The following is a 15,656-nucleotide window of genomic DNA, read 5'->3' as shown; positions in this document are numbered from 1 at the left end:
TTTATTATTTTGCAATCTTACTACTTTAATTTCCCATTTTTGCTACTAAATATTTGTCTGTAAACGATCTTCCTGTTATTGTATTAAAACGTGACCCTGTATGTAACGCACTATGGAGCTGCACTATTCATAAATAAGTCTTCCATTAACGAGGCTCTGTTTGTCTATTGGGGGTGGGTGGGTCGGTGTGTGTGCGTGTGTATGTTTGTGTGGGTGTGTGCATTCCCAAGATCATCATCACTTAAAGTAAATGTTAATTTAAGCGTTTGGTTCTCAGATCCATTAACGAATCGCCTGTCAGTTGTCTCGTTAACTCGTTCGGTTCATCCATAACTTACTTGCCGGCTTTCTGTGCCGTCCTGAGCGGTGACGTCTCCGGGTCCACGTCTCAGACCTGGTCTCACCTCCATGCTCCTCCCGGGTCCAGGAGGGAACCTCCTCATGCTCCTCACTCCGCGTCTCCCCCCACGAAGAGGGTCGCGCTGAACCTAACGGGACGTTTCACCCTCTCATCCTCATCCTCTCATCGTTTTATTATCGCCACGTTGCGCTCTGAGTCGTGAGGTTTTATTAACGTCAGCGTCGCGTCGCGGTGAAGCCCACTGGAGTCTGACAATCAGGAGGTCCATGGACCAGAACCTGCAGGAGCTCAGAGGAGGCCATGGAGAGAGTCCACCACACCTGCACCCTGCACCTCCTCCTCCTCACCGTCTTCCCCCTCTGCTGCCAGGCCAGCTGGATGTGAGTTCGGATACGGATTATCTGAGTTTTTATTTGTTTAATCAGTTTATCCACCAGCAAGCCCCCGTACCGACCTCTTCAAGAATGCCTTCACCTCATAACCTCCTTTCCCTTCTCTCCCCTCCTCCTAACTATTCCTAGTTTTAAGTATTAGCTTCCTGTGGTAGGCTACTTTTATCCTATTCTATCTTTTATTTAGTTAGATTTTTTCGACTTATACGTTCTTATTAAATCATTGTATTTGTGTTCACTCTGTAAAGCTTCTTTGAGTATTTAGAAAGTGCTATATAAGTCTAATGTATTATTATAATAATAATTATAATAATTCTTTTTTGAGATCTGAAAAGTCACAATTCGGACTTTAAACTCATTATTCTGACTTTATTCTCATAATTCTGACTTTAAACTCATAATTCTGACTTTATTCTCATTATTTGGACTTTGTTCTCATAATTCTAACTTTAAACTCATAATTCTGACTTTAAATTCCTAATTCTCACTTTAACCACATAATTCTCACTTTATTCTCAGAACTCAAAAAAGGACCTAACCCTCTTCAGTTTATTTTTTTTATCTATCTATACTTTTTTAAACACATTGCTTAGATTATTGTAATTATATGCAGAATCATTATTATTATAAAAAATATTTTCTGATTTAAATAATTTTGGTTGGGCATAACTGTTGCTTCACTATAGTTCCCCTCGCCTTGGATGCGTGTTGACTATCTCTCGTGTGTTCTAGGTGGCTCGGGCTCAGCTCGGCGGGTGTTGCCGAGCAGCGGGGCTGCTCCGACCTGCCGTTTTCCCGCGAGCAGAAGGAGCTGTGCCGAAAGCGACCGTTCATCCTTCCCGCCGTGCAGGCCGGCGCGCGCCTCGGCCTCGCCGAGTGCCAGTCGCAGTTCAAGCACGAGCGCTGGAACTGCACGATCTCTAAAGACTTTAAAGACATTAAGGACATTAAGGACTCCAAAGACTCTAAGGGTTCTAGAAGATTTAAAGACTCGAAAGGGTCTAAAGGGTCTAGACACTATACAATCTCGAAAGACTTGAAGGGGTCTAAAGACCCTAAGGTCTCTAAAGACTCTAAAGTGTCCAGGGACTATACAGAATCTAAAGACCATAAGGATTCTAAAGACCAGAAGGACCCTAAAGAATATAAGGACTCTAAAGACCAGAAGGACTATAGAGACCAGAAGGACTCTAAAGACTTCTCTGTGTTCGGTTACGAGCTAACGAGCGGTAAGTGATTTATACGGTTGAAATCGGTATGTTGTTAGCTCTCTAACATGTAGGACTTCGTGCGCTAACTATTATTTTGGCCGATATATAATTAATATATAGCCTATCTAATGGTCCGACAGAGCTCTGTACAAGACCAGGTAGAGGACGTGTTTCATGTAGTAAGATTCATGCGTTCATGGGCTTTATGCTCCTGGCTCAGTAGGCCTTGGCCTCATTGCGCTTTAATTCGTTTCTGTGATTTGATTATAACCCAATTACCCCTGCCGCAGATATAGGCTGCTGACAATATTTCAACGATATACCACATCCAGATATACCACCGATATACCGCGGAACACGTCTAGCCTGCTTAGTTAAACTATCACACAGCTTATCGTCGGTAATTAATAGGCTACCGGTTAGCCTTATGTTATAGAAAGAAAAAAAAATATATAAAAGATATATATTAAGATATATTTTAGCTATTCAACTTGAAACATTTATAAAAAGATTATTGTTTTTTTATCTATTTATTTATTTCTACAAAATATAAAATATGATATATTATATTTTAAACAAAGAATATTAACCATATTGTTAATATGCTTTAAAAAATACATAGAAATGAATGAAACATAATATATTCGCCTATAAAAGAGTTTATCGTGAAATAGCTGGAATTGTGAACACAATTTATCTAATGTTATTTAAATTAAATAATAAATCATTCACTTTAAATTTAAAAATTATAATTTTTTATTTATTTTGACAAGTTATTGTTATTCTATCATTATTCAAGGCATATTTCAGAGCAGTTGATTGGTTGGTTAAGTGAATCTTGTTTCCTCAAGAGAGCTTTTCTGGTTAAAACTGGATTTGTTGTCACAAACCCTAATCAGATCCACCCAGATAAAGACCTAAATTGTGGACTGTGTGTGTGCGTGTGCGTGTGCGTGTGTGTGTGTATGTGTGTTTGAAGGCACCAAGGAGTCCGCCTTCATCCACGCAGTGATGGCCGCGGGGCTGGTCCACGCCATCACGCGTGCCTGTAGCCAGGGCGCCATCGCCGAGTGTGGCTGCGACGCCAGCCTGCAGGGCCCGGGTTCTCCACAAGGGAACCTGCAAGGCCCGGGTTCCTCTGCTGGTCTGCAGGACCCGGGTTCTCCACCGGGGAACCTGCAGGGCCTGGGTTCTCCGTCACGGAACCTGAAGGGCCGGGGTTCCACCACTGGGAACCTGCCGTCTCTGGGTTCCACCATGGGAAACCTGCAGTCCCTGGGTTCCACCGCGGGGAGCCTGCCGTCCCTGGGTTCCACCATGGGGAACCTGCAGTCTCTGGGTTCTACCGCTGGGAACCTGCCCTCTCTGGGTTCCCCCCTGGAGGGCTGGCACTGGGGCGGCTGCTCGGACCACACCCGCTTCGCCACCTGGTTCAGCCGCCAGTTCCTCGACGGCCCCCCGGGAAACACCTCGTTGCCACGGGCAACGAGCCCCGCCCTGCTGGCTGTAAACCAACACAACACCGACGCCGGACGGCAGGTGAGGAGGAACACGAAGCAGTAAAAGGGGATCGGTGGAACTGCGCGGCTAGGTTCTCAAAGAAGAGAGTACTGCATCCTCTCCCAGGCTGTAGACAGAACCATGATGACTGACGGTTTTTTGTTCCTGTGACAGAACCACGATGACTGACGGTTCTATGTTCCTAAAAGAGAACCATGATGACTGACGGTTCTATGTTCCTTAGACAGAACCACATTGACTGACAGTTCTATGTTCCTTAGACAGAACCATGATGACTGATTTCCATGTTCCTGAGGCCCCGTCCACACTAACCCGGGTAAATGTAATGCACATCCGCAATGAAAATGATCTCCGTCCACACTATCGTTTTCATATTGTTTTCGGAATATTTTGCATCCACGTTCCACACTGAAATTATTTTGATAAACAGTTGTTGTCATGGTTACGCAACTCCGCCACGCCTCTCTGTTTAGATTACAGGCCCGTGATCAGCTGATATTTACAGTTGATCAGCTGGTTAATCATTTTCGACCCGGTCTTGTCCATAAACGCCACTCCAAGTACGGTTTGAAGTGCCATCTTTCGTTTTTTTTTTACCATCACTTAAGAACATCAAGTACAGCGCTCGCCTCTCTGGTGTTGGAGCAACACATTTTTTTGAGCAAATATGTCGAGTTGTATCTGGAGATAAATTATAAATAAATACAGAGAGATCATCAATTGCATTTCACCTGCCATTTTTGATGAGCGTCTCTCGGTCTCGAGCGCAAGCTTGTGGCAGCGTCATGGCAACCGAACGTCATCGTTTCTGAAAGCCTCCGTCTACCCTGTCCACACTACAACGCGAACCCAGCGTTTTCACATTTATCCACCTCAGCGGTCTGTTTAGAAAAGCATCGTTTTCAGTGTCGGAATTCTCAGTTTTAGTGTGGACGGGGCCTTAGACAGAACCACGATGACTGATGGTTCTATGTTCCTAAGACAGAACCATGATTGATGGTTCTATATACCGTTGACAGAATCACAATGACTGACGGTTCTAAGATCCTTAGACAGAACCACGATGACTGACGGTTCTATGTTCCTTAGACAGAACCACCATGACTGACGGTTCTACGTTCCTTGGACAGAACCATGATGACTGACCGTTCCATGTTCCTCTCCCAGGCCGTCGAAAGAACCATGGTGACGGACTGCCGTTGCCACGGCGTGTCCGGTTCCTGCGCTGTGAAGACCTGCTGGCGGTCCCTGGCCCCGTTCGAGCGTGTGGGGGCGGTTCTGAAGGAACGCTTCGAGAACAGCGTGGAGGTCCTGCAGCGCTTTGCCCGGCAGAAGGTCCGCCGCAAGGACAAGGTGAGCCGCCGCGTGCCGCTGGAGCGCGACCGCCTCCTCTACCTCGACAAGTCGCCCAACTACTGCCTGGAGGACCCGGGGCGCGGCAGCCTTGGCACCCGGGGCCGGACCTGCAGCCGGACCTCCCGCGGGGCGGACGGCTGCGGCCTGCTGTGCTGCGGGCGCGGCTACAACACCAGGGTGGTGCGGCACGTCACGCGCTGCGCCTGCAAGTTCGTGTGGTGCTGCTACGTGCGCTGCCGTCGCTGCGAGAGCGTGACGGACATACACACCTGTAAATGACTGACATCCACACCTGTAAATGAGCACCTGTAAATGACCGACATACACACCTGTAAACAACTACCTGTAAATGACCGACATACACACCTGTAAACAACTACCTGTAAATGACCGACATACAAACCTGTAAACAACCACCTGTAAATGGCCGATCGAAACACCTGTAAATGACCGACATGCACACCTGTAAATTACTCATGCACGCACCTGGAAAACGACCGACACACACACCTGTAGATAACCTAATACACTCCTTTAGATAACCTCACACACACACCCCTGTAAATAAAGGGACCCTTCGCTGCCTCTCTCCTCTCAGCCCTCTAACTCATTTCAAACAAGGTCAGCAAAACAAAGACACGTTTTGCAAAGGATTTTAAGACCGAGGCTTGAAAGCTACCTTTCCCACCTGTCGTTAGACAGGTATCAAGCCTCTGGAGCGATAAATAACGGATCATGGTCTTTATTGGAGAGAGTGGGAGACGATATGCACAAGCCGAAAAACAATGCATTAGCAGCGACCGGCCATGTGTGACGCCGGGGTTAGGACGTATGTTATGGGATTCACAACCGGGAAGATGAATGTGTGAACCCATGACTCATGGACTCACAGGGACAGAGTAAGAGGACTTTGCGAGCTAACCGTGTGTGACAGGAAGTGACTAAGTGAAAGGCCTGTGCTTCCCTAGGATGTCCTGGTCTGTGTTTAGGAATGTTGTGGCAATTTTATAAATTGTATATTTTTTCACTTTTCCCTTTCCATGTTCAGGGTCAGTCGTTTTAAAATCCGCCTTGATGTGCAGTTATTAAAATCTATTTAATTGATGGTATCCTTTATCAAAATTGTAAAAACAACAACAAAAACATGTATTCAGTGATCCCGTGGTTTAAAGGTTTCCGTTCACTTTCTAGTCTTTCTAGTCTGTGCCTCTGTGTGTCCCTGAGATCTTCTCCCTCTCGCCCATAAAAGCACAATGTCTGTAAATCACAGAGGAGGCTTCGACCACACCCCCGCTCGGGGATCCCAGAGACCCTGCCCCTCCGGGGGTCTCTGGTGGACCACCACACCCCTGGTCCGCTCCCCGCGGGCCGAGGGGAACGGAGAGACTTGGTTGGCAGCGGCGTGTTAAATACCGCTTCTGCCTCCTACCGCCTCCTCAACAAAGACCCCTCTAATAGTGGTATTAGGGAACGGAGAGGGGAGGGGGGCTAGAGACCGGTCCCACCGGGACTTGGACCCGGACGACAGACCGGTCCCACCAGGACCTGGACCCGGACTACAGACCGGTCCTATCAAGACAAGGACTAGGACTACAGACTGGACCGGGACTACATACTGGATCTACCCGGACCCGGGACTACAGACTGGACCTACCCGGACCCGGGACTAGACTGGACCTACCCGGACCAGGGCCCGGGACTACAGATTGGACCTACCCGGACCCGGGAGTACAGACTGGACCTGCCCGGACCCGGGACTACAGACTGGACCTGCCCGGACCCGGGACTACAGACTGGACCTGCCCGGACCCGGACCCGGGCCCGGGACTACAGACTGGTTCTATACTGCTCATTACACAGTACTTTCTGGTGTGATGATACTGGTACAAGGACACTGATGTTTAGTGTGACCACGTTCTCCTTCACTTCTGTGCGACCCACTTGATCCGTAACTCATGTCTCTGAGTGAAGATGTACTTGTTGTTGAAGTTCTGTTTGTATGGGCGTCCCGGGAGACCAGCTGACTGCTGCTGACCTGGGTCCGGACTCAGATCTGAAGTCATGACATGGCAGATTCTCTCAGGATATGTGTGTGTGTGTGTGTGCGTGTGTGTGTGTGTGTGTGCGCGTGTGTGTGTGTGCGTGTGTGTGTCTTTACCCTCCAGGATATCCTGCTATTCTCCTCTTCACTGACATGTGCTGACATCACATCTGCTGACACTCAGTCTGTGTTTCTTCATCTATTTACAAATCGTTATTCTCATAGCAAAACGCCTAAGTCAATTTTTAAGGTTCATCTTGTATTTAGTGTCAAAAAATGACCAAGTCAACTAGCTGACTTAGGCAGATAGTGATAATGCAATGTAAAAATCCCTCTGATTGGTTTAGGACATAGCCACCGGGGCACAGTGAATCAGCACTGGTAGGAGAGTGGATTCAGGTTAAATATCACAATTTGGACAAGCTATGAATTAGGCAATTATATAAGGCTAACGATATACAATCATCACATGTCTTCTATTAAAATATACAATCACCACACATAATTTATTAGCATAAACAATCATAATATATCATTATTTCAACATTTAAGAGTTTGCATCACGTTTTCCCAAACTGTTATTCCTAAGAGTCGTATAAATGTGATCATTCCTAATAAAATCATGATTGAATACCAACTTTGATGTCACATCTATGCAACATGTTCATCATCACGGTGTCTCAGCAGATGAGGAGCAGGATGTCAGCTCAGAACCTCTGTCCGCAGTAAAGCTCTCCCCCCTTATCTGGAGAGGAAGGGGGTCCTGGGGTCACCGTGGGGGGGCTCGAGCAGGAGGAACGATGTGCCCAGAGAAGGAAGTGAGTTAACAAAAGGGCCGCTGAACCCCCCCAGAGCGCAGACTGTACCAGACCAAAGAGAGGCCCAGAGAGGAGAGAGCAGATCACGTCAGAGTTTAGAGAGGACAGGACCAGAGAGGAGACCCCCGTCAGAGCTTAGAGAAGACCAGAGAGGACCAGACCAGCGAGACCCCCCCATTCAGAGCTCAGAGAGGACCAGACCAGCGAGACCCCCCCATTCAGAGCTCAGAGAGGACCGGACCAGCGAGACGCTCCCGGTCAGAGCTCAGAGAGGACCGGACCAGCGAGACCCCCCCCCAGTCGGAGCTCAGAGAGGACCGGACCAGTGAGACGCTCCCGGTCAGAGCTCAGAGAGGACCGGACCAGCGAGACGCTCCCGGTCAGAGCTCAGAGAGGACCGGACCAGTGAGACCCCCCCCAGTCGGAGCTCAGAGAGGACCGGACCAGCGAGACCCCCCCCCAGTCGGAGCTCAGAGAGGACCGGACCAGTGAGACCCCCCCCCAGTCGGAGCTCAGAGAGGACCGGACCAGCGAGACGCTCCCGGTCAGAGCAAGGGCAGCGAGTCTCATCTGATCCTCCCTGCGGCACTCCAGAGCGTTTCTCCGGACACGGGAGCGCAGGGGGCGCTGAGAGGAGCTATGATGACGGGTTCCTCCTGGTCCAGCTGGGGGCCCCTCCTGACGCTGCTGCTGCTGCAGCTGGGCCTCCAGACTACAGCCTCTGCAGACGCCCGTCAGGTAGGATCCTCTCTCATCCATTACTCTGATTCAGAGGCCTGAGGAACCTTACTCATCATATGCTACAAGGTATTACATGGTTTCAAATATATAGGTCCAACCTCCTCAGAGGATGAACCTTATATTTTAAACCTTCTCAGATTATAAACCTTCTCAGACGATAAACCCTCTCAGAGGGTGAAAATACCTCAGATGGTAAACCTCAGATTATAAACTTTCTCAGATGGTAAACCTTCTCAGATGATAAACATCAGATGTTAAACCTCCTCAGATTATAAACCTCACGTTATAAACCTCCTCAGATGATACATTTCCATAGATGGTAAACCTTCTGAGATGATAACCTCCTCAGATAGTAAAACTTCTTAGATGTAAAACCTTCTCAGGCGATAAACCTTCACAGATGGTAAACCTCAGATAGTAAACTTTCTCAGATGATAAACCTCAGTTAATAAAACTCAAACCAAATCAAGCTGAGACTGAGGCTAACGACTTGGGCTAGGGCTAGAGGCTTGTGCTAAGGACTGCTAACGCCTGAGGCTAACGACTGAGGCTAGCGACTGGGGCTAACGACTGAGGCTAGCGACTGGGGCTAACGACTGAGGCTAACGACTGCGGCTAGCGACTGAGGCTAACGCCTGGGGCTAATGACTGGCGCTAATGACCGGGTCTAACGACTGCGGCTAACGACTGCGGCTAGCGACTGAGGCTAACGCCTGGGGCTAATGACTGGCGCTAATGACCGGGTCTAACGACTGGCACTAACAAGTGAGGGGGCACTGGCCTCCCATCAGGAGACCCCCCCCACTAAACCCAGTGTGTGTGTGTGTGTGTGTGTGTGTGTGTGTGTGGGTGTGTGTGTGTGTGTGTGGGTGGGTCTGCAGGGTTTCTGTCCCTTCCAGAGACGTCTGAGTACTAGGACCCTGTGCGTGGACTGCCAATTCGGCTTGCTCTTCCTGTCATGCCCCTCCGGCTACAAAATCGGGAGGGCGCAGGGCTGCATGTGAGTCCCCAGACCCCCAGGGGTCTATGTAGGACACTGAGATGGGCCTGGTCCTGGATGTACCTGGGGCCTGGTCCTGGATGTACCGGGAAGTGGACTAACCTGGTGGAGATGAGTCGAGGGGGTCCTGGTACATCCACGAGCAGACCCCTGAGTGATGACATGAGACCCAGCTCTTCTAACTTCTACTGGTATACTGGGATACTACTCTTTACCAGTACTATCCCGTTTACTATACTAGGATACTACTACTGTCCCAGGCCCTAACAGTTCTCTAACTGATCCCACGGTTAACTGATTTCCAGTGCTCACTGGTCCCAGTCCTAACTGGTCCCAGTCCTAACTCGTGTGTGTGTTCAGACGGCCCCTCTCGTCTCTGTCGGGCTGCTCTAAGGAGTGTTACCGGGACGTGGAGGAGCAGAGGTGCTGTCCCGGGTACTGGGGCCCGGACTGCATGGGTCAGTACCTTCATATTATATATTATATAGACTGCATGGGTCAGTACCTTCATATTATTTATTAGATAGACTGCATGGGTCAGTACCTTCATATTATATATTAGATAGACTGCATGGGTCAGTACCTTCATACTATATATTATATAGACTACATGGGTCAGTACCTTCATATTATATATCATATAAATATTATCTGTTATATATTTAAAGACTGCATGAGTCAGTACCTTCATATTATTTATTAGATAGACTGCATGGGTCAGTACCTTCATATTATAGATCATAAAAATATTATCTGTTATACATTATATATTTAAAGACTGTATGGGGCACTGCCTTTTATATAATATATCATTTTGTATTTATTCAACATTATTTATTATATATTGTATATTATATAGACTATGGATCAATGCCTTTACATGATATATTATTTAGTAAATTCAATTAGTTCTTAGGGTTAGTAATAGGGGAGGGGAAAGGGAGATGAGGAGAGGAGAGAGGAGAGGAGAGGCGAGGAGGTGAGGAGAGGAGAGAGGAGAGAGACGGCAGCAGAGGAAGGAAGTGGTGTAGTAAGAACGCTGGCTCAGATCCTCTGGGGCAGCTGGAGTTTTCACAAACAGCCTCAGCGGTTCCACCGGGTTGGGACATCCCTTGGAGCGGTCGTGACGAGGTCAGAGTGCAGGCACCACGAGGTTAGCTACGTTTAGCTGAATTAGCTCAGTGTAGCCTCCACATCCGAGGCACGGGACAGACATCGGCAACTTAACATTCAACACAGCAACTAACAGTCATCGACATGTGAACGTTGATGTTGTTATAAAGCTTGGAATGAATGGTCAAGGTTCTTCTTAGGCCCCTTTCTTACTGTGATGTCTTTCTTCTTCCTGTGACGTCTGCCTACTTCCTGGGATGTCTTTCTCCTTCCTGTAACATCTCCTGTCTTCCTTTAATGTCTTCCTACTTCCTCTGATAAATACCTTCTTCCTGTAACGTTTTATGTCTTCCTGTTACATCTTCTGTCTTCCTGTAATGTCTTCCTTCTTCCTGTTACATCTCCCTACTTCCTGTGATGTCCTGCTGCTTGCTACTTCCTGTGACTTCCTACTGCCTGTCCCGTCAGAGTGTCCTGAGCGGGCTGAGCGGCCGTGTAACGCCAAAGGAGTCTGCTCTGACGGCATGGGGGGAAATGGAACCTGTAGTTGTCAGGTAAACGTACACATGTATAAAACATGTCGCATGTTGTCTTATCTTTTGTTCTGTATTTGATTTTGTATTTGATGTAATGCTCATTGCAGAAATCACTTCAGATCAGCATTATCTGAAATTGTGATTCTTTGTTTTTGAGTGTGTGTGCGTGTGTGTGGTTGCCTGGGTGTGTGTGTGTGTGTGTGTGTGTGTGTGTGTGTGTGTGTGTGTGTGTGTGCCTATGTGTGTGTATGCCTGTGTGTGTGTGTGTGTGTGTGTGTGTGTGTGTGTGTGTGTGTGTGTGTGTGTGTGCCTGTGTGTGTGTTGGCCTATGTGTGTGTCTGTGTGTGTGTGTGTTTGCCTTTGTGTGTGTGTGTGTGTGTGTGTGTGTGTGTGTGTGTGTGTGTGTGTGTGTGTGTGTGTTTGTGCATGTGTGTGTGATTGTGTGCTTGCCTGTGTGTGTGTGTTTGTGTGTGTTCAGGATGGATTTGCAGGAACTGCCTGTGAGGACTGCTCACCCAACAGATACGGTCAGGACTGCCGCTCAGGTAGCTCCTCCCTCCTCACCCCTCTGCTCCTCCCCCCTCTGGTCCTCTATCCTCACCCCTCTGCTCCTCCCCCCTCTGCTCCTCACTCCCCACCCCTCTACTCCTCACTCCTCTCTCCTCTCTCCTCTCCCCTCACCCTCTCACCTCCACTGTGTCTGTTTCCGTGGCGATGCCCATGTGTTCACCCTCTCCTCTGTCTCCTTGGGGGTCAGAGTGCAGGTGTGTGCACGGCGTGTGTAACAGCGGTATGCGGCAGGACGGGTTGTGCACCTGCTTCTCCGGGTACAAAGGCCCCGCCTGCGACCAAGGTAGGACCTCCTCCACCTCACCTCCGCACAGGAAGGCCCTCTCTGATGTATCAACTCTCTAATGTATTCACTCCTCTGTCATGTATTAACTCCTCTGTCATGTATTAACTCCTCTGTCAAGTATTAACTCCTCTAATGTATTCACTCCTCTGTCATGTATTAACTCCTCTAATGTATTCACTCCTCTGTCATGTATTCACTCCTCTGTCAAGTATTAACTCCTCTGTCAAATATTAACTTCTCTAATGTGTTCGCTCCTCTGTCATGTATTAACTCCTCTGTCAAGTATTAACTCCTCTAATGTATTCACTCCTCTGTCATGTATTAACTCCTCTAATGTATTCACTCCTCTGTCATGTATTCACTCCTCTGTCAAGTATTAACTCCTCTGTCAAGTATTAACTTCTCTAATGTATTCACTCCTCTGTCATGTATTAACTCCTCTGTCAAGTATTAACTCTCTAATGTTTTCACTCCTCTGTCATGTATTAACTCCTCTAATGTATTCACTCCTCTGTCATGTATTAACTCCTCTAATGTATTCACTCCTCTGTCATGTATTAACTTCTCTGTCAAGTATTAACTCCTCTAATGTATTCACTCCTCTGTCATGTATTAACTCCTCTCTAATGTATTGACTCCTCTCTCATGTATTAACTCCCCAGAGCTCCCTGACTGCGCGGCGCTGAGCTGTGGGCTGAACTCCGTCTGCAGGGAGGAGGCTGCAACGGGCCGGCTGGGCTGCCGGTGCGCCGTCGGCCACCAGCAGTCAGGGGACAAGTGCATCTGTACGTCCTCCTGAACCCTGACCCCTGACCCCGGGGGCCAGCCTCAACATCTATACATTGTGTCTTCATAATTCTCTTCATTCCAACGCAGCGTTCTGATGTGTGTTTGAGTCCAGCGGGAAAACTGGGATTTAATTCCCGCCTCCTTCCAAGCAAATCCATATTTTCTTTGTTTAGTAGGAATCTCGGTGCCGAGATCGTCTCCACATTATTAACGCTAATGGTCCGTGTGACAGTTATTGAAGACTTATTATTGACTTATTCATTTCACATGAAAGTGTTTCGGGCCCAGACTGCAGGGCTACCCAGCCTACGATCGTAATCCGAGTGTCGTGTTAACCACTCTGACGCCGCCCTCCTCTCCCCGGCAGCCATCAACCCCTGCCTGCAGCGGCCCTGCCACGCCCTGGCCGCCTGCGCCCACACCGGCCCCGCCCAGCACGTGTGCGCCTGCCCCGTTGGCCACGAGGGCGACGGGCGTGTCTGCTCCCCCGTGGACCCCTGCCAGAAGGACCAGGCCGGCTGCTCCGCCCAGACCACCCGCTGTGTGTACGACGGGCCCGGGGCCGTAAGTCTGACCCCAGATCAGTGTGTACGACGGGCCGTAAGTCTGATGTCTGATCCAAGATCAGTGTTTACGAGGGGCCCGGTGCCGTAAGTCTGATCCAAGATCAGTGTTTACGAGGGGCCCGGGGCCGTAAGTCTGACCCCAGATCAGTGTGTACGAGGGGCCGGGGGCCTTATTCTGACCCCAGACCAGAGCCGCTTTGTGGACCCACCACAGGGATGTGTGGTCGGCTGGTCCTTCAGAGGTGGTCTGTACTCTGAGTTCTCTGTCGGTGTTCAGGGTCTGTACTCTAAGTTCTCTACCGGTCAACCTGAACACACATCAGCCTATTGTACCACAGAGCCGTCCTCGTGGGGCAGACCTCCTGTCGCTCTCGACACTGATCCTAGGTCTGCTCCTCTCGGGGGACAGGGGTAGTAGTCTCAGCTAGTTAAGGTCACAAACTGAACACGGTGATGCCTCTGTGGAAACAGGGTCTACTGTGCAGTTTATTGCATTGCCATGCGTTGTTACCTCCTTAGAAAAGGTGCATGAACACGACCCGTGCAGGTGCCCTATCGACGTGTTCCTCCAGAAGCTAACAAGGGACCCCCTGCTGTGATCCTCTCTGTGTGACGTGCAGTCCCACTGCGAGTGTCTCCCTGGGTTCCATGAGCTCGACCACGCCCTCCGCTGCCACCTGAAGGACGCCTGCACACCAGACGCCTGCCACGAGAAGGCCAACTGCACCACGATCAAACCCGGAGTCGCTCAGTCAGTCAGCCGCTCACCTCACTCACCCGCTCATCTCATTCACACGCTCACCTCATTCACACGCTCATCTCGATCACACGCTCACCTCGTTTACACGTTCACCTCGTTCACACGTCACCTCGTTCACACTCTCACCTCATTCACACGCTCATCTCAGTCAAACGCTCAACTCAGTCACACACTCAACACATTCACACCCTCATCTCATTCACACGCTCACATAATTCACCAGCTCATCTCAGTCCTACGCTCACCTCATTCACGCTCATTCACACGCTCACATAATTCACCAGCTCATCTCAGTTCTACGCTCACCTCATTCACGGTCATCTCATTCACACGCTCATCCCATTCACATGTCCATATTTAATATCAATCATACATTCTTCCGATTTATGTGTGTTTTAATGTCCGACATAATCCTACGTTTGAGTCGGAACTATGACTGGAGTCCTCTTTACAACATCACCTCCTGCCCCTCCCCCACCCAGGTGCACCTGCCCTGAGGGTTACCTTGGCAACGGCAAAGTGTGCTACGGCAACATCATGCAGCGTCTGAGGGACCTGAACACAGAACCCGGTGGCCAGTGGACGGGCCAGCTGACCGAAGCCCTGACGCTCTTTGGTACACCTCACAACGCACCACGCCTGACATCCGACGGGTGACACGTGACATGCAACACATGTGTCACGCGTCTAACGGACCTGTGATGAGGTCTCTCCCTGTGGTCCCCTTTCTCAGGGTCGGTCTCCTGGCCGCTAGAGCAGCTGGGCCCCTTCACCGTGTTCGTCCCGATCAACAGAGCTTTCCGCTTCAGTCCGGTAAGGAGACACGCTGATGACACGCTTCTCAGTATCATATCTCTTCTGTTTCAGATTCAACTCATTATTTAGCACGATTTTGATATCTGGTATTTACGGATACAGCAGTTACATTTACATTTAGGGCATTCAGCACACGCTTTTATCCAAAGCGACTTGCAATAAGTACATTTGTAAGAAGAAAGAGAAACAACAATATATCGCTGTCGGCACAGTAAGGATGTTCATAGAACCTGGTGCCAAGCGCTAACAATCGCTAGGTTAACCCATTGCTCTTATACAAAAATAGCTGGATAAGATGCCTCACAATGATGAGTACTATTTTTAAGTGCCAGGACGTCGTACATCATACAATAAGTGTCTTGTCTCCCGTCTCAGAGCAAGTCCCTCGTGGTGGACGCGGTGAAGGCGAAGTACCTGTGTAAGCTGCACATGGTCGCGGGTACCATACCCCGGGACGGCCTGAAGAGGGCGGACGTGTACTACACGCTGACCGGGAAGGCCGGGGAGGTCGACAGCGCCAGCAACGTAAGACAGAGGGACCTCGGCCCCTCCGTCACTCGTTTACACCGACGGGGGCTGGGGGTCGCATCCCCTTCTACAAATTGTACGACTATGATATTGGGTCTGGACCTGATGTGGGTCTGGTGGGTCTGGACCTGATATTGGGTCTGGACCTGATATTGGGTCTTGACCTGATGGAGGATCTGGACCTGATCAGGGGTCTGGTGGGTCTGAACCTGATCAGGGGTCTGGTGGGTCTGGACCTGATATTGGGTCTG

The 15,656-nt window shown here is 49.3% G+C and overlaps 2 protein-coding genes across 2 annotated transcripts in view; both read left to right on the top strand.

Moving 5' to 3' along the window:
- The first annotated feature begins 145 nt into the window (after positions 1-145).
- On the top strand, positions 146-6,016 carry wnt16 (wingless-type MMTV integration site family, member 16). Its single transcript, XM_060051068.1, has 5 exons — positions 146-741; positions 1,486-1,671; positions 1,942-1,982; positions 2,944-3,503; positions 4,653-6,016. Exons 1-5 carry the CDS (start codon positions 662-664, stop codon positions 5,118-5,120), a joined length of 1,335 nt encoding a protein of 444 aa, XP_059907051.1. The 5' UTR covers positions 146-661; the 3' UTR covers positions 5,121-6,016.
- A 1,710-nt stretch (positions 6,017-7,726) lies between these two features.
- stab2 (stabilin 2) overlaps positions 7,727-15,656 on the top strand; it is a 45,549-nt gene continuing 37,619 nt past the window's right edge. Inside the window, exons 1-12 of the mRNA XM_060048766.1 lie at positions 7,727-8,438; positions 9,323-9,441; positions 9,802-9,899; positions 11,023-11,108; positions 11,569-11,635; positions 11,848-11,943; positions 12,609-12,731; positions 13,103-13,299; positions 13,922-14,052; positions 14,544-14,677; positions 14,795-14,874; positions 15,253-15,402. Coding sequence (XP_059904749.1) covers positions 8,340-8,438; positions 9,323-9,441; positions 9,802-9,899; positions 11,023-11,108; positions 11,569-11,635; positions 11,848-11,943; positions 12,609-12,731; positions 13,103-13,299; positions 13,922-14,052; positions 14,544-14,677; positions 14,795-14,874; positions 15,253-15,402 — 1,380 coding nt within the window. The 5' untranslated portion in view covers positions 7,727-8,339. The remainder of the gene's footprint in view (positions 8,439-9,322; positions 9,442-9,801; positions 9,900-11,022; positions 11,109-11,568; positions 11,636-11,847; positions 11,944-12,608; positions 12,732-13,102; positions 13,300-13,921; positions 14,053-14,543; positions 14,678-14,794; positions 14,875-15,252; positions 15,403-15,656) is intronic.

The sequence above is a fragment of the Gadus macrocephalus genome, chromosome 4 (assembly GCF_031168955.1).
Source record: "Gadus macrocephalus chromosome 4, ASM3116895v1".
In the NCBI taxonomy this organism is placed as follows: domain Eukaryota; kingdom Metazoa; phylum Chordata; class Actinopteri; order Gadiformes; family Gadidae; genus Gadus; species Gadus macrocephalus.
This window is presented reverse-complemented; position numbering and strand designations above follow the sequence as displayed.

Coding starts and splice junctions, on each gene's coding strand:
- wnt16 (XM_060051068.1), top strand. CDS start 662: ATGGAGAGAGTCCACCACACCTGCACCCTGCACCTCCTCCTCCTCACC. Junction 742..1,485: donor TGCTGCCAGGCCAGCTGGAT/GTGAGTTCGGAT, acceptor CGTGTGTTCTAG/GTGGCTCGGGCTCAGCTCGG. Junction 1,983..2,943: donor CGGTTACGAGCTAACGAGCG/GTAAGTGATTTA, acceptor GTGTGTTTGAAG/GCACCAAGGAGTCCGCCTTC.